Here is an 18,300-nt window from a genome sequence, read left to right on the forward strand (position 1 = left end):
AATAGGTATATGAATGGAGACAGTCGAGGGGGATATGAGCCAAGCCCTGGGAAATGGTACTGGATTAGTTGAGGACATCTGGTTAGCATGGGCAAGTTAGACTGAAGGGTCTGTTTCCTTGTTGTTCATGTCGATGACACAAATGGTCCATAAAGTTAGATGAAGGTATGTGTAATTACAGTTAAAATGGCAAAGCGAAAAGCTCAGTATCTGAATACAGAATTCATGAAAGTCGAAATTCCAAGTGCACACAGAAGTAATAGAAAACACTTTGTTAAGCCATCTCAAAGGCATGGCTGAAAGGTATGAAGGATTGTGCCCTGTGTATTGAGAAGCTGTAATCTTAGCCATGATCTGAGTGAATGTTGGAGCTGGCTGGGGAGGGGTTTGGGGGTGGTTTCGAGTTGTTGACCTGTGCTCCCACTTCATATGTTCACCATAGTGTAGCGCCAACTTTAATCTCTCTCCCAACAATAGCCAAAAGATAACTGGTGATTTGTACCATGAGTAATTTCAGTTTTAATTTAGCAAATGAAAATAAATATAATTTTGGCTGCCTTTCCAGCAATAACATTGGTTGTCACCAGCTAGAGGACATCCTAATGACAAGTACAACTTGTTGTGTGCTTGATTTGCAGGATAAAGCTATTATAAATATATAGCATGTGTCCAGTTTCTGCTTTAATTTTCCTGAATCCAGATGAAAGGTAGAGTTGCATTCTGTGTGTAGACAATGAGAAATAGCAAATTAAAATGGTCTCGATGAGTTCCCTTCCTGCTATGTATGTTGAAGCTAAGCAGTGAACTCCTGGCAAAGGAGTCAGGGTTCATCATCATCCAATTGATCAATTTTGCTCAAGGTTCTGAAGAGGATTTTGGTGTTCAGAATTTGAGTTTCAACACACTTCGTAAATATAATGTTCCTGGAACTTGAATTGCCGGCAGTTAATTCCACAGGATCTTTTAAGATTTGGATTGTGGATAACCTCCTGGTAGGAAATATTGGAATATTGCCGTCTGTCGTCTTGGGTGGTAAGAGAAACAAGTTGCTCTCTCTATTATTAGACAATAAGACACAGAAACATAAATAGGTCATTCAGCCCATCACACCTTCTCTTCCTTCCAATTAAAATAATGGCTGATAATCTTTTACTTCACTTTTCTGCCTTATTCCCATAGCCTTTGATCACTTTTCAGATTAAAAATGTGTCTCAGCCCTAAATACACCTCATGTGGAGGAGCTGGTGTTGAACTGGAGTGGACAAAGTTTTTAAAAAATCATGCAACACTAGGTTATAGTCCAACAAGTTTATTTGGAAGTACTAGCTTTTGGAGCGCTCCTGATAAAAAAACAACACAGATTTATGCCCTCAGAAGGTATTTCTCCTTATCTCTGATCTAAATAGGTAATCCTTTCATCTGAGATTATGCCCTCTGGTCCAAGCTTCTTCCACAAGAGGAAATGGCTTCCCCACTTATCAAGCCCCCAAAGACACTTTTGTGCATTTCAGTAAGGTCATTTCTCATTATTCTCATGCTCAGTGAGTACAAGCCTAACTTAGTCAACCACTCCTCCAGCAAGTCGATCCATACTGAAACTAACAAACCTTCTCGACACTACCTCCGATGCCAGTATCCCTTTGCTCAGGGAAGGGGACTAAAACTGTTAACAGTATTCCAAGAATGGTTTGAGTGGGCGGCACGGTGGTACAGTGGTTAGCACTGCTGCCTCGCAGCGCCAGAGACCCGGGTTCAATTCCCGACTCAGGCGACTGACTGTGTGGAGTTTGCACGTTCTCCCCGTGTCTGCGTGGGTTTCCTCCGGGGGCTCCGGTTTCCTCCCACAGTCCAAAGATGTGCAAGTCAGGTGAATTAGCCATGCTAAATTGCCCGTAGTGTTAGGTAAAGGGGTAAATGTAGGGGTATGGGTGGGTTACGCTTCGGCGGGTCGGTGTGGACTTGTTGGGCCGAAGGGCCTGTTTCCACACTGTAAGTAATCTAATCTTTAAATAGATTGAGCAAAAGTGCCCTCTTTTTACATTCTATTCCATCAGAAGTAAAGGCCAATATTCCAATTCCCTTTTCTGTTGCTCCCTAGACATGGATGCTAACTTATGATTCATGAACAAGACTCCAAAATCTCTGTTGCTGCAGTTTTCTATGGTGTTTCCCCACATAATTTGCATTCAGCTCTGCTGTTCTTTGTTCTATTCTTCCCTCAATTACTGGGTAATTTTTGATAACTAACGCAAGTTTATGAACCCTTAGTCAAAAAGGGAGGGAGACGAAAAGGCACTTTAGAGCAGTTAGTTTCAGGTCTGTGATTGGAAAAATGTCTACTGTGAAGATTGTAATTGCATATCATTTAGAAATATAATCAATCAGTAGGTATTCATGCTTGACAAATTTATTACTATTTGCTGAGAAGATAACAACAAGGGTCGATAAAGGGGGAGCTGTAAACTTTGCTATTTGGATTTCAAAAACTCATTCAATTAGGTACCAACTGTAAGGCTACTGTGTAAGAGCCCATGTTGGCATTGTGGCATAATTCTATATTCCATCTGTCAAGTTTTTGCACACTTGCTTACCTGTCCACAATATATTCCTTGGTAGACTGCATAAAAATCAGTACTTGCCTTCCCACCCAATTTTATCAGCTGCAAACTTGGTGGCAGTACACTTAATTCCATCATCCAAGTTATGATCATACATTGTTAATACTTGTGACTGCAGCTCTGATCCCTGTGGCATTGCACTTGTTAGAGGTTGCTATCCTGAAAATATCATCCTTATTCCATTAGTTAGCTAATCCTTTATCCATGGGAAAATATTTTTATCTTGCAGCACATGCGCTTTCTTTCTCCCTTAAAAGTTAGCTAAAATTCACAAGACGTTTTGAGTTCCACAGTCTGTAACATTCTTAAAAGATGGAGTACTGCATGGTGTTGTCACTAGGCACTTAAGGTGGAATGTTGTCATGTGCCAAAATGTTTACTTGAACAAGGAGGCACTCAACAGTATGAATGCAGATTCTTCCAGTCCAAACTGGGACTGTCTGGAAAGGTACAAATTAGGATAAGGTGCGTTGTGCGCAGCTCTGTTCAGATTGTGGTCGTAGCGGGAATTGTCTGGTTTGCTAGATTATGCAAGAAGCATCTTGATTCAAGTGGGATTTTCCCAATAACTCTGACAATTGATTTATTGCTCCAAGCTGTTTCTTTCACTGCCTTAGAGTCTTTAGAGCAAATTAGTAGCGCTGAGCAAGTAAACCATTGCACACATACATATTGAAATCATGAACTTAATCCTTGAATATTATGACAAAATAATTTGCCCTCCGTAACAATTTGGAATCTTCCCTGGAGTCTTGTGGCAATTTTGTGCTTGAGAACTTTTTTCAAATCTTGCGGACTTGAGTTGAGTCGTATCATGATGACAGACCTGTCTGAGTTGTCTTGCTTCTTGGATGGCATCCTTAGTAAACCGGGAGAAAGTGAGGACTGCAGATGCTGGAGATCAGAGCTAAAAAATGTGTTTCTGGAAAAGCGCAGCAGGTCAGGCAACATCCAAGGAGCAGGAGAATTGACGTTTCGGACATGAGCCCTTCTTCAGGAATGAGGAAGGTGTGCCAAGCAGGCTAAGATAAAGGGTAGGAAGGAGGGACTTGGGGGAGGGGCGTTGGGAATGCGACAGGTGGAAGGAGGTTAAGGTGAGGGTGATAGGCCGGAGAGGGGGTGGGGGCGGAGAGGTCGGGAAGATGATTGCAGGTCCTTAGTAAACAGTCTGTTTCCAGTTGGTCATCCTGACAAATTGTTCAATTTAATTGGACAAAACATGCCATAGTACCTAGAAGGTTTGAATGGAATGTGATTTTTTTTGATATAAAGGTATGCATGTGAGCATGCTTCCTACTCTTTACTGTTGTGACTAACATGACTTTGCTGTCTTTCCACAGTCCACAAACAGATTCAGATCTGTGCAGTTTCTTTTGGTGAGAAGTTGAACGCCCAGTCAACACTGAAGATGTCTCGTAGCCCTGATACAAAGGAGGACCCTGTTGAATGCCCTCTCTGTATGGAGCCCCTTGAGATAGACGACATCAACTTCTTTCCATGCACCTGTGGCTACCAGATCTGTCGTTTCTGTTGGCACCGTATACGCACAGATGAGAACGGTCTCTGTCCAGCCTGCAGAAAAGTAAGTTGCTTTACAGAATCTAAGTCAGTTGGTTGTAACCTGATTTGATTTTGACACGTTCAGCGACCTTTAGTATTTTTGTATGGATTTAAAGAACTTTAAAACTATATCCACAGAACAAGTGAAAATGTGAGAACCTAGCTACTTGAGAGTGGAGAGTTCCAAAAGTGCAGTCCTTGTTGTAATGGCCTTGTTATAATCACTATCTGCAGTTGTATAAAGTGATATTATATTGATGTAGAGCAGATTTTGTATTCTGGGACTGAACTCAGTGAGTTGAAATGCCAATGTGGTATTTTAAGATGAATTTAGTTTTCATAAATATGAAAATAGAATGCTTCTATTCATAGGAGTGTAGCTACAGAGGTGCCATTTAAGTTGAAACTGGTTCCTTTAGGTAAGAAAATCTGTTAGTTTTACTGAACCTGATCCATACCCAACTCAGGTCTAATTTGAATATGATTGATTCTTAACTGCACTCTAAAACTATTCAGTTGCGCAACCAGATGAACTAGGGATGGGCCAGTAAAAACCACACTTAGCAATGAGCCTACACATGGCACTCTGCTTTTTAAGAAGGATGAGAAAATAAAAATGAGAGATTTACAGACCCGTTAACCCTACAACTGTAGTGAGGACATTGCTGGAATTTATGGTCAAAGATAGGGTAACTGAATGTTAATGAAGGAGAGTCAGTTCGGTCATGTCTCACAAACGTCATTGAGGTTTTTGAAGAGGTGATTATGATAATGGACAAGGGAATGCCCATTGTTGTTGTTGTTTCTTTTGGACTGCCAAATGGTGGTTGATCAAGTTCCACACAACAGACGGTTAAGTGAGGTAAACGCCCAAGAAATGCAGGCAAATTACTGTCATGTCTGGAAAACTGGTTGAGTGACAGGATAGTGGGTAGGTATGCAAAATGGTAGGATATGGCCACTGGTGTCCTGCAAAGATCTGTTATGCCCTCAATTATTCACACCATTAAAAAGTTGGATAATGGCATAGAAAGTCATATGTCTAAATTTGCTGATAAGAAATTTAAGAAGTATTGCAGACAGTACAAAATTACAAAGGGATATTCAAAAAAATTCCTTGAATAGGCAAAACTTTGGCAGATGGAATTCCATTGTAAACAAGTGTGAAATTATGCATTTGGGATGTATAAAGGATATATTGGGGAACTTTCCAGGTGATATGAAGCTAAATACAGTGGATGTCCAAGGACACTTCAGAGTTCAGGTGCATAGATCATTAAAATGCCACAAACTCGTGAAGAAAATAATCACAAAAGCTAATACAACACTGCCCTTTATGTCTAGAGGACTGAATTATAAGGATACAGGAATTATACTGCAGTTAGACAAAACCCTGGTTAGACCATACTTGGAATTCTTGTGAGCAGATTTGGACGCTACACCTTTTTGAGCAAAATATTGGCCTTAGTGTACAATATAGGTTTACAAGAATGATAACTTCTGAATTCAAAGTACAAGGAGAGATTACACAGATTTGGCCGAGAATTTTGAAGGTTAAGGGATGCTCTGATCAAAGTCTTCAAGGTGTTAACAGGAAAGAGATTAGAGAAAGAAACTGTTTCCACTGGTTGGATATGCTAGAATTGGAGGGATTGATGAGAGAAAATTGTCAGACTAAATAGTTTGACAATTAGTGCTGGACTGTACAGAGACGATGTTAGGAAGCACTTGTACACATAAAGGGTGGTATAGGTTTGAAACTCTTTCACAAATGACAGTTGAGGCGAAATCTAATGTAAATTTTAGTTTGAGATACATTTTTGTTAAGCAAAGGTCTTAAGGGTTTGGGCCAAAGGCAGGGATATAGTGTTCGACCACAAATCGGATATTTACTATTCAATGAGATAAACAGGCTCAAGTGGTTGAATGGCCTGCTCCTATCCCTATATATGCCAACATGAAAAAGGAATAAAACAAATGCATTACCTGCTGAAGAATAATCAGCATCGTCTCCATATTATGTTAGTGGCAGCAAAGGAAATCTGAGTAACTTATTAATTAAAAATCAAATTTGTAATATGCCCACAAAGCAAGAAACCTTCTTTCACAGAAAGAAAATGGTGAAGCCTGGGCCAAGAGTTTGGTGAGGGCTCATGAAGTGAATCCTCATTTCCCCTTGGCATAATATCGCTGATTTTTTTTTTTCCGTCCTGTTTTGAGTATGATTGAGTGCAGCATAAACTCATGTAACTGCCCCATGTCTTTCAGTTGCCCCACTTTAATCCAGTCCATCTGCTGAGGGAAAGTGGTATCAAGCAAAACTTCTCTGCAAACAAATCAACTTTGTCAATCTTGACAACTGCTCTGCTGCCAAGTGTGTCCAAGGTTAAAGTTGTCCTTCAGGCTCACTGTAGGCTTATCATGTGTGCCTCAACTGCTGTGGATTTCAAGCAGCGCAAGCTTGAATCTAATTGGTTCCCTGCATCAGCAAAATTATATGATGTCATAGGTACCTGCAGAAAGCAAACAATCCAGTGTACTTCTAACTCATGGTTTTGTATTAACAACCCGAGCATAGAAAGAAGCATGTGAAAAACATGCAAAACAACTTTCCTGTGAGCAATTGTTGAATCTAGTACATGTGGTGAAGCTATTCTGTTTGGTGGACGTGTTCTCCTGGATCCCATTGATATTGATTTGGACTTCGTGTGTGTACACACAGGAATAATGAACTGATAGTGTTGTTTCCACTTTTCTCTTGGTTCCATCTGAAATTGTGCTAATTTGACTGTTGGTCTAATCCCTACAATTTCTAATTTGTCTTGTGGCTAACCTTTGGAGTAATCTAGGCTTCCATTTCGTGGCATTTATACTTCTGACAATCTTAATGAAACAATTAATATCTGCCATTTGTAAGTTTTACTTTCTAAAAACTTCCGTCAACAGTTCAGGAAAATTCAAATTTAAATTTTCATCCACAAAGTTGACAAACCTTTGCCTCATATTTTACTTTGTGTTTTAATGCCATATTGAAATGAGAATCACTGCTTTGTGCTCTTATCTTAAACTCAATATTGCACTTTCCTTTGGTCAATCCAGCCTTACCCAGAAGACCCTGCAGTCTACAAACCACTTTCTCAAGAAGAGCTACAGAGAATAAAAAATGAGAAAAAACAAAAGCAGAATGAGAGGAAGCAGAAAATCTCAGAGAATCGCAAGCATCTGGCCAGTGTACGTGTTGTACAGAAGAACCTAGTCTTCGTGGTAGGTCTATCACAGCGACTAGCAGATCCAGAGGTGAGCAAAAACAAGATTTGTATTTACATTGCGTCAGTTATCTTTGCAGGGCATCTCAAAGTGCTTAGACTCAGTACTGCTGTTTAGAAGAGATATTCCTAATTGAAGTGAGATGAATCAATTTATGACTAATAAGGTCTCTTAAACAGCAAAATGACAGTGGTCACTTCGTTGTTTAAGAAATAAATGTTGGGCACGACATGGTGTGAGCTCCCCTTGCCTTGTGTCTTCGGCTATTTACCTTCACCTGAGTGCATATGGATCCTTGGTTTAAAATCTCACCAACATCAATTTGACTTTCCCTCAGTACTATATAAGTATCGGCATACGTTATGCTCAGCTCTCCGGTCTAAAGCTTGGACCCTCAGCCATCTGACTCAATGGTGAGACCACACATCATGTGATCCATAGCTGCACATCTTAGCATCATATTAAAAGTTACTTATAAATATTATCCTTGCTTTTGAACAAACATTTATCTGGCAAATTGTCCTTTTCTTCCACCTTCAATTTTCCCAAACTTCTATAAATAAATTATTGAGCAATTTCTGAGCACTGCAATCAAGCATAGTGACCAATACAAGTCAAATTAATTCTGGCCAGTAACTCACTAAAGTAGGTTCGTCTTTGACCTTTTTAAAAAAAATGTCAACTGTTTGGAAGAACTAATGCATTGCGGTGCATTCTGTTTAGAAATTGAAGTTTTGAATTGCATCAGTGTTTGGTGTGTTCTTTTGTAATAGGGCTTAAAGATGCAGCAAATGTTTTCTACTAAACAAATTGAGTGAGATTCTTGTCCATGTAGTAGGCAACAGAACTGTTCGGGTTTCATTTAAGCACCAACATGACTCCTTCCAAACTGATATCTTTTCGAAAAGGCTTAAACTTGGTCTCAAGTTTAAATTGAAACCTTCATGATTCATAAATTACCTGCAATCTTGGCTTTATGGATCTCATTCCTATTGTATTGTTTGGGTGCCAGTCAAACCTGTCACTGTACTGAGCATTTTTGGTCAGCCAGGTGTTAGAATCTCAACACAGACATAACTGGTTCTGCACCAAAATGTGCAGAATTGGATAACACAATTTGATGTTTAAAGTCTTTTATGATAACAGAATCAGCATCAACTAAACGTTAATTAAAAGACAACTTGTGGGTTATCCCAAGAGAAGATGTTGTCTGTGAACCCCTTAACTGCCACTGTTAGGATTTCTTGCAAGTTCAATAACTTTTCAAAAACAAATTTCAATTTCCAATTAGGAACTAAGAGGATGTTAGGACAAGATTTCAACTTTGAGAATTTCTATTGCATTATAAACTAAAAGCATTATTGAATAAGCACTTTATACTTTAAATCACAAAACAAAACATGACAATTTTTTCTTTGTGCTTGACTGAAACCTACTTCTAATGTGCATTATTATATTTGATTGAAGAATCAGGCTTGTATGATTTTCCTTTTCTTAACCTTGGACATTTTAATTTCAGATTTGCATTTCATAATAAGGTTTTATTCCTCAGAAATTCCCTCTTAAGTAAGCACTAGGTGAACCTTCCAGCATCATTTGAACTCTGCAATTTTGGTCTTTATAGTCTGTCATAGGCTTCCACTTGCATTCCTAAATGATGAACCATGGTCAATCTTCCAGTGTACTTTGAAACAATATTGTTTCATTAACCCTTTCTGAGAATAATGTAATGGAGTTGCAATAGTACTACACGATTTGGGAACTCCTTGACAAGTTTCATTTCTTTGAATGGGCTCTGTCCATGCCAGCACTTTGCTTGGTGGTTAACAAGGGGACAGCCATTTCTTCTCGTCAGCTTTGGTTGTGGATAATCTTTCCCAAATATGTTTGTATGCTGACTCTGTCACACAGCAAGAGTAGCTACCTCGTGATTTATGTCCAGTTGCTGAAAGTTGCATGTTTCTTTCAGAGGATTTTGATGGGCACCTGTCTCCATGGTGACCAGGTAACATGAGTTCTTCCTGCTGCACATTTTCTTGAGGTCACATTGGCTTCTCCAAACTAATCATTTTTATCTTGAATTAAAAGTATTTTAAAGTGTATCTGTCTTTTAAGGCTCAATTTGTAACACGAGGATTGCTTGTGTTCATTGTGATAGATCGTAGGTGTTCCTTGTTGTTACCCTCTATGATATCAATGGCCTGTCCAAAGTGTTACAAATTAGTTTTGTCTCTTCCAAAATACAAAGTTCTGTGCATTGTTTCCATGCTGTACGTCTCTATGACTCTATAATTTGTTTCTAATTAAACCAGTGTTGACTTCAACTTGCAATCAGTCTTTGGAGACGACTGAAGACCTTTTTTTTAATCTTTCTTTACCAGGTTTTAAAACGGCCAGAATATTTCGGGAAGTTTGGTAAAATACACAAAGTTGTCATCAACAACAGCACATCATATGCAGGTTCACAGGTATGCTGGCACCATTTCCCTGTTAGTGTTTTTCTTTTGTTTTTCCTGGGAAGGTGGAGTCTGAGTGTCGATGGGTGTCTTTTGTCTTTTCATTACAGAGGAGCAAATGTGCATAAGGTGGCACATGGGAGCTTTGGAAAAAGTAAAAAGAAAGTTGAGAAAAGGACCAAATTTTGTGATGGGGTCAGGGAGAAGGAAATGTAATGAAGTCAATGCACTGTGTAACAGCTTTAATTTGAATCATTCCATAGCATAGTCTCATTTATCAGATCGCAAGTCATAATTTGATATGCGAAGATTGGCGGTCGCCCAAGAAATTTATAGGTTCAAATGTTCTGTGGTTAATTTCTGCTTTTGTAGTGATCTTATGTTCAGCAGATGTGGTGGACTATGACAAGTTCAAAGCATTGTGTTTGCCGCCTCAGAGGAAATAAATTTCTTGAGCCAAAACTTTAGCCAAGACACAAATGTGGGTGCTCCTCTACAAATCGTAGTACATGAATGCTTTATGATGAGATGATTGTAAAATTGATTGTGTAACAGGTCACAAAGATGTGAGACTGTTCGGATTTGTGACTGGGGTGGGTAGTTTGGAGTTTGAGGAAAGAACTTGTGCAGCTTGTGTATTATACCCACAATAGATCAGTTACTGCATTAGAGGACTTGAGTTTTTCATGAGCAGGTAAATAATGGAGCAACGGCAGCTGAGCATTGTGTGGAATTATCTGAAGAATTGACAAGGTTGGATATGACTTGATGGTCAGGTCAATGATCTGATACATGTGTTCTTAAATATGTACTGTCCAATTTACCACAAGTATGCATTGTTGGATTTCAATTCACACTTTGGTTCAAAAATCTCTTGATCTGAATTTAATCAAAAATTCTTAATCTGAGAGTTTTTTTTCCACTCTTACTACCTAATTTAATTCAGTTATAGTGAATGAAGCTCTTAATCTGGAGTCTTGTGATCTTAGAATTGAAAGCAAGTGAATTAACAGAAACCTTAAATGAAAGCATGAAGCAATATATCTGTGTAACACGTGAGACAGTTCCTTGCATTTGCCATGAAGAGATTTGCAATGTTCTTAGCTGGTGTACATGAAGCTACAGGAAAATTATGGCGTTGTTTTGCAAGAATCCTGGTAGATGGTGAAACTGCAAGGCTAAGAGATGATGCTTAGATCTGTTGTGGGTGATGCATTGGAGAAAGCTCTGGAATTAAAACTCTGAAATAAAGATTCATCAGTGTTTGAGTGACTTCCATCTCCGTTATAGATCCATTCATTGTTGATGCAGGAGTGGCAGGTGAGGCAATGCAGTATCCTTCAGCAGCAGTATCTGATCGGTACGGCTCCTGAGACAATAGCAGTCATTGAGAGCTGAGTGAGCAAAATTTCAAGCTGCTGGGATTAACAGGACAGCTAGTACTCAGGGAAAGGAAGCAAGTGGAAACAAGGGCTGCCAGAGATAGTGGTGGAAGTGAGTACAATTTTGTCATTTAACATTGAGACAAATACATGGATGAGAGGGATATGGGAAGATACGGACAAAATGGGACTACTTTACATTGTGAAAACTGGGAGGCATGGGCAAATTGGGCTGAAGGGCCTGTTTCCACGTTGTATGACTGGTTATTTTCCAGACTGGAGGGAAATGTGAAGTGGATGCAAGCTGGTATCATAGCTGCTTGAGACAAAGCAAAAAATGCTTGCATTTTCACAACGTTTTCAGATAGGTGGTGGTTGAGTGAAAAGGTTTACGAACAGTTATTCATTTTTTGAGAATTCATTGTTGAAGTGTTGGAAACACAGTAGTGACATGGCATGCAGCAAACTACCTCCGGTGGCAATGTTATGATGAGTGGTTAATCTATCAGTAACGTGTCAACTTGGCTGTATGTTGGCTCAGACACACATGCAACTCCCTTGTCCTTCTCCAAGATAGTGCTGTGAGACTTTTTTTCCATCCGCCCGAGCAGGCTGATGGGCACTCAGTTGAATATCATGCATATAGGTTTGGGCTTCTGACAGCCTAATGCTCCATCAACATTGCATTTGAATATTGGTTTTTCTGCTCACGTCCTAGAGAAGGAATTGAACCTAGAACTTAACAGTTCAGATAATTGGTACTCACTGAGCTTCTTCAGATACGATACCAAAATTAATGACATGGATTTGGGAAATGTAGTGACAAGTGGTTTCTTCCAAAAAAAAAATGGAATGTGAAATGTTTCAGGAAGCTCTAGACTGCTAAAATGAACAAATAAAATTTAATGCCAACAATTTTACTGCCTACTGCCATACTAGTCTGAAAACACCTGATCTTGAAAGCTAAACAGACTCTGGCCTGGTTAGTCATTGGATGGGAGACCACCTGGGAATACCAGGTGCAGTAGCCTTAAAAAGGCAGCCTGGTGGCTCAGTGGTTAGCACTGCTGTCTCACAGCGCCTGGGACCCAGGTTCGAATCCAGCCGTGAGTGACTGTCTGTGTGGAGTTTGCACGTACTCCCTGTGTCTGTGTGGGTTTCCTCCGGGTGCTGCGGTTTTCTCCCACAGTCCAAAGATGTGCAGGTTATGTGAGTTGGCCATGCTAAATTGCCCATAGTGTCTAGGGATGTGTAGGTTAAGTGCATTAGTCAGGAGTAAATGTCGAGTAATAGGACAGGGGAATTGGTCTGGGTGGGTTACACTTTGGAGGGTCGGTGTGGACATGTTGTGCCAAAGGGCCTGTTTCCACACTGTAGGAATTCTAATTCTAAATGTGAAAAGATGTGTTTGGGTTGGAAAGATAAGGGGGGACATTGAACTATTTGACAATGTTAAAAGTGATTCAGCGAAACAGATCTTGCAATGTGTTATATTGAAACATGGCTGAACAAGTTGTGCAGTTTGGATAAGAATATAAGATCTTTAGTTCTCCAGTCGAGAATGTGGTGCTGAAAAAGCACAGCAATTCGGGCAGCATTCGAGGAGCAGGAGCATCGACGTCTCGAGCATAAACCCGAAATAACGATTCTTCTCGCATGCTGCCTGAACCTACTGTGCTTTTCCAGCACCACACTCAACTCTAATCTTCAGTATCTGCAGTCCTCAATTTCCCCTGTTTAGTTTTACATTCTATTAATAACAAAGGAAATTAATCTAATCTTTTTAAAAGACTGAGTTAGACTTCAGTTGAATTAGTGTTCAATCTGGGCACCACACCTGAGGATGTTAACATCTCAGATTTGTAACAACAGCATCAGAATACTAGCATTTTGTATAAAGGGTGAATCATCTGGTAGTGATCTCTGTTCAGTGGAAGTTGTTCAGGGTTCTTCGGAATAATGAATGGTTTTGATGCAGGAAATGAGAAACCATTGAATTTCGGGAGGAGCAGCCACCACAGGAAACAAATACAGAGTGATTACTGAATGAACCAGAGATTAGAGAATTGTTTTATGCAGTTATTTGTCTGTATTGGGCTGCTTAAATGAGAGGTGAAACCAATTTCAGTTGTAACGTCCTGGAAAATTAAATGCATCCTTTGGAAGAGACATTTATGGGCTAAGGCTAAAAAGCAGGTGTGTGGGAATCATTGAATAAAGCTACCCAAGAACAAAGCCAAATTCAGTGGGCTGATGCCTTGTTTTGGTTTTATTCTTATCTGTTTAACTTTATTGATGATATCAAGCAAGATTCCTTATTGTGTGTCAAAGCTAACTACAATGTTCCTCTCCTAGGGTCCCAGTGCTAGTGCTTATGTAACCTACATACGGTCTGAAGACGCACTAAGAGCAATACAGTGTGTAAATAATGTTGTAGTGGATGGCAGGACGCTTAAGGTAAATAATTTTCTTGTCTCTCAGCTGGCTCCACTTCCATTACTCCACAGCTTGGTTTTTTTTCCTCTTATCTTCAAGTTTCCTTGTGAGTTCTAAAGCATCAGTGGCTGGAGGACTTTTCACATAGTAATTTGAAACGTAATTTGAAATAAATCTGAGAAGTGAAAGTGAATTACAACCAAGGTGGTGCAAGATGAAACCTTCATCCTTAAATAACATGTCTCTTTCCTCCCCTCGTCAAAGAAATGTCATGAATCCACAATGATGTCAGCAGAATCTGCTTTCAGTTTCTGTTTACATTGTGATTTTCATTGTTGAGAACTTTCAGAAGTTAAAACAGAGCAATACTGCCAGATGAAATCCTGTAAATAGAAGTACGTTGCAGTGCAGTTAAAATGGTTGCTTGAATCTACTGTGCATATGTTCTGACAAATGTGAGCACCATTAGATTGTAGCATCCTTTGAAAGTATCCAATACAATTGGCAAATCTAGCACGATTGAAGGAGGGAGTCCATCCATTGTTAGCTGAATGAAGTGCTTCGCAATTGCTGGACAATTAGTTTCACACCCTACCTTTTCCCTATAGATGGCCTGCCAATTTTTACCTTGCAAATAGTTAGCCAGCTTCTTGCTGAAAAAGGCTATTAAATCTGTTTCCATCATTCAGTAAGCCAAGCAGTCCAGATTTTGACTGGACTGGGCCTTTGGTTAAATGCTTCAAGTTAAGTTCCCACTGACTTGCGTGACTGGCAAATAGTTGTCAGTTTGCTTCCAAGTAATGGATTTGAAGCATTGTGAAGCACTCTGAACTTGTAAGGTCAACTTGATGAGAAATGCGGGTTGAAACTTTATTGCTGGAACAGCGCAGCAGGTCAGGCAGCATCCAGGGAACAGGAGATTCGACGTTTCGGGCACAGACCCTTCTTCAGGGCCTGTGCCCGAAACGTCGAATCTCCTGTTCCCTGGATGCTGCCTGACCGGCTGCGCTGTTCCAGCAATAAAGTTTCAACTTTGATCTCCAGCATCTGCAGACCTCACTTTCTCCTTGATGAGAAATGCATCAGGTATCTGAGTGAACGAGTTAGTTGCACAGATCGTGGTTGAATTGTCCTCTTCAGTCTGTTTGCGAATAATCAGAAGTTGATGTTTTTCGAACATGTTTAGTAAAAACTGCTTCACTTTGCAAACAATTTTCCTTTCAGCTTTGTCTCAGTCCCTTGGCTGTTTACTTCAGAAAACCTGACCAAAAGCACGAACGGTGTTTTGTGTTAGGACACCTCTGCACCCAAATAACAAGTGAATCTGGTTGACTGACTTCAGATGGGAATTGTGGGGCAGTCGAACTTAATTGATTTGCCCCTCTTGACGAGCTCTGACCCCACAGTATTAGTCCTGAGCTACTTGTTTTTATCAGACAAAAAGCAATACTGGAAACTGAATATTGCTTAGAAAGGACAGGTTTTTTTTTCTTTGAAGCTTTTTGCCTTGTACTCTGGGCGCTCTCAAGCCTTACAACATGGAATTAGAACACCATTTATACTGTATGAGAGCAGAGTTCTCATTGACAGACTCCTGATTGATAGTGGCGTTGCCACAGAGAAAGCACTAGTTAATAATGACTCTTGATTAACTGCCAGGTTTTGTGTAAATCTTAAAACTGGTGCATTGACTATGGTCAAGTCATTGCCCTATGAAATGAATCAGAATAGCTGTCATCTCCTTTATGTTGAGGGAGGTGCCATGTATATACTTTCCTTCTGCCAGGAAGAGGACCTTCTGTCACTTATAATAGATGCAAGTGCATCACGTTGCAAGCCTACCGACTGAATTAGTTGTCTTCATTATGCTTCTCAGACACAAGATTGCTAAGCAAATGTTGTCTGATCTCTGAGTTATATTTAATGTCAGACACTGTTAAGTCCACTTTACAACCAATTGGAACTCTTATATTTTGTGTAAATATTTTCCCTTTTGTTTGATTTTTTTCAAATTATTCAGATGAATGCAAAATGACAAGCTTTGAAATGTTTTCCTCAGCAATGCCATTTGGTATAGAACTTGAGCAATCAATATTGGAAATCCATGTCTCCCTGTCAAGTGGGTGTAAACAGAGGTTACTGATGATTCAGGTGTTGAGCGACTTAATGCGATGCTGCAGGATGTTATTACCTGAGAAGTCTTTGTATTGGCAATATTGCAACTGGGTCAGAATCATTATAGTATCCACGTATATTATTGTCAACACTGCATTTTTCTCTCTCTCTCTCTCTCTCTCTCTCAAGGCATCTTTAGGTACAACGAAGTATTGCAGTTATTTCCTAAAGAACATGCAGTGTCCTAAGCCGGATTGTATGTATTTGCATGAGTTAGGGGATGAAGCAGCCAGTTTCACGAAAGAAGAAATGCAGGTAAATTCACCAGCCTTTAGGAAAAGCAAAGAAAAAAAAAGCTTGATCCAAACTGAAGTCATTGAAACCAGTTTGCCTGCCTGGGCTTCAAATAGTTGTTGTTATAAAATTCTATAAAACGATAATTGTGTTGATTACTTATAGTAGTGACTGCATATCTATCTATGTACTTTAAACAGCTGTAAAGTTGCACAGCTTTCAATTTAGAATGAAATTAATCTGAAGCCATGGAAAGACTAAATTTTCAAATGCTCTAACGTGAGAGATGTCAGCCTTCACCACAAATTTCTCCATCAGTTGATTTGCTCATGTTATTTCTATTAATTTGTATTTTTCTGTGATGCTGCTTTTTCCTTGTAGATTATTGATGCTGCCTTTCAGAAATGGCTGTGAATTGTCACCTTCCCTTCTGAAATAGATTCACTTTTCCCACATGAGCTTTATTCTGGAAGTGCAGGAAAGGAAACCCTCTTATGTAATTGAAGCCTGTTTGATCCAGTTTGTGATCTCAACAAGTTCTTGCTTTGGAGCATCTTTTTGAACCAGCCTTCAGTTCCAAATGGGAGAGCATCAGACAATTGTTTGTTTTTATCCCCCTCCAAGCAATAGTGGAGGGATTGAAGGACTCAAAAGGCAGCTGCGTGAGCTTCCTTTCCCTGGTTATACAAGAGTGCCCTCAAGTGGTCATCTTTTCATTGGCCTTTCTCTCACTGCTTCAGAAACTAGGGATACAAACAGAAATCATTGCATTGAGCAACTGCTTTGGGGTTTGCCTGGGAATATTTGAACCAGCCTTCGATGTTTGAGTTATGACAACATTACTGAGTGTGCTGTCATGATTCAGAGTGAAAGGAAAATTTCAGATCAACTGTTACTTGAATCACAGAATTGTTTCAGCTCAGAAACCATTCGGCTCATCATTGGCTCTCTGAGTAGTTCATGGAATTTCTTTCTCCTGCCTTGTCCCCATAACTCTTCCTCTTCTGTGAACAGTCTAATCCCCATTGGAAAACCTTTTATTGAACTTGCCCTGCTGCATTTTTGCCAGCAAGTTGCGTACAATGTGACAACTCCCTCTGTGCAGAAGATTTTGGCTAAAATTGCCAATCGTTTCTTTTGACCATTATTTTCGATCTCTGCCCTTTTTGTTTTCAATCCTTTCATCAGTCAGAACATTTATCCCTACCACTTTGACTAACCCACCAATGATTCTGAATATTTGAAGCACAACTCCTCTCACCCTTTCTCCCTCGGAAGATTTGCTGAACATCTCCACTTTATTCTAACTCATTCCCCATCCTAAAATCAATCCTATCAATCTTGTTAGCACTGCATTGTAGGGCAATCCTGTTTCCTGCTAGCTTTGACTTCAGTTAATTTCCCCCACATAATCCTTACCTTATTGGAATGGTTATCGCCCAGTTTGCTGTTCTTGGTCTGGATTTCCTTTTTAGTCTAAACTTTAAAAGATAACACTCTGGCACTTAAATCATTCAGTTAATTCCATTCCCAAATAAACTAGTGTGACAGAATTTCCTTCCTTGTGTTGAAAAGGTATCGCTGCAAAGCATTTTGCTGTCAACTATCTCTGATGCCTTGCCAATCTCTGCCCTTTGGTACCAGTATTCCAGTCTAGATTGCAGTTCCCTATTTTAACTGCTGTATAATTTTTGCATCTTGCTGTAATTGTATGATTAAACCTACTTTTATGTGCTTGTTATATGTCAACTTGTGTTCTTCAGGAAACGGGAAATTGATAGTTTTCTTTCTCCAAGTTAGCAGATGTTTGGATCACAATTAAAGTGAATTGAATGTGGGAAGCCTTGTCGAAGGGCGCATAAAGATTTGAGCTTAAAGTAGAGGTGCTTTCTTATTGCCTTTTTGTTTGGTTGCATTAATCACCTTCTATGCTAAATAGCATTACCACCTAACATTGCATTAAGCCAGTGACCCAGCCACCAACACCCACATCCCGTAAATGAATAAAAAAAAGTCCTTGATGCTTATGCACTTTGTATTCACATCTGTCGTCTTGTCCATGCAAGCATCCAACTTGAAGTTGAGGCACTTGGAAGTGTTAAGCAGAAATTAGGACCAATAATGCTCTGCTATCAGGGCTCTTGAAGGATACAGGATAATATGATGAGACCA

The 18,300-nt window shown here is 39.7% G+C and overlaps 1 protein-coding gene across 8 annotated transcripts in view; it reads left to right on the plus strand.

Annotated features, from left to right (window-relative positions):
* cnot4b (CCR4-NOT transcription complex, subunit 4b) overlaps positions 1-18,300 on the plus strand; it is a 180,753-nt gene that overhangs the window by 56,800 nt on the left and 105,653 nt on the right. For all 8 annotated transcript variants that reach the window (XM_087997520.1, XM_043708934.2, XM_087997521.1 and 5 more), the window contains 5 exons: positions 3,959-4,200; positions 7,278-7,475; positions 9,827-9,913; positions 13,639-13,740; positions 16,024-16,149. In XM_087997520.1, coding sequence (XP_087853646.1) covers positions 4,027-4,200; positions 7,278-7,475; positions 9,827-9,913; positions 13,639-13,740; positions 16,024-16,149 — 687 coding nt within the window. In that variant the 5' untranslated portion in view covers positions 3,959-4,026. The remainder of the gene's footprint in view (positions 1-3,958; positions 4,201-7,277; positions 7,476-9,826; positions 9,914-13,638; positions 13,741-16,023; positions 16,150-18,300) is intronic.

This window comes from Chiloscyllium plagiosum, unplaced genomic scaffold (assembly GCF_037043375.1).
Source record: "Chiloscyllium plagiosum isolate Xiang-an unplaced genomic scaffold, Cpla_swu_hap1 HiC_scaffold_19, whole genome shotgun sequence".
Lineage (NCBI taxonomy): Eukaryota > Metazoa > Chordata > Chondrichthyes > Orectolobiformes > Hemiscylliidae > Chiloscyllium > Chiloscyllium plagiosum.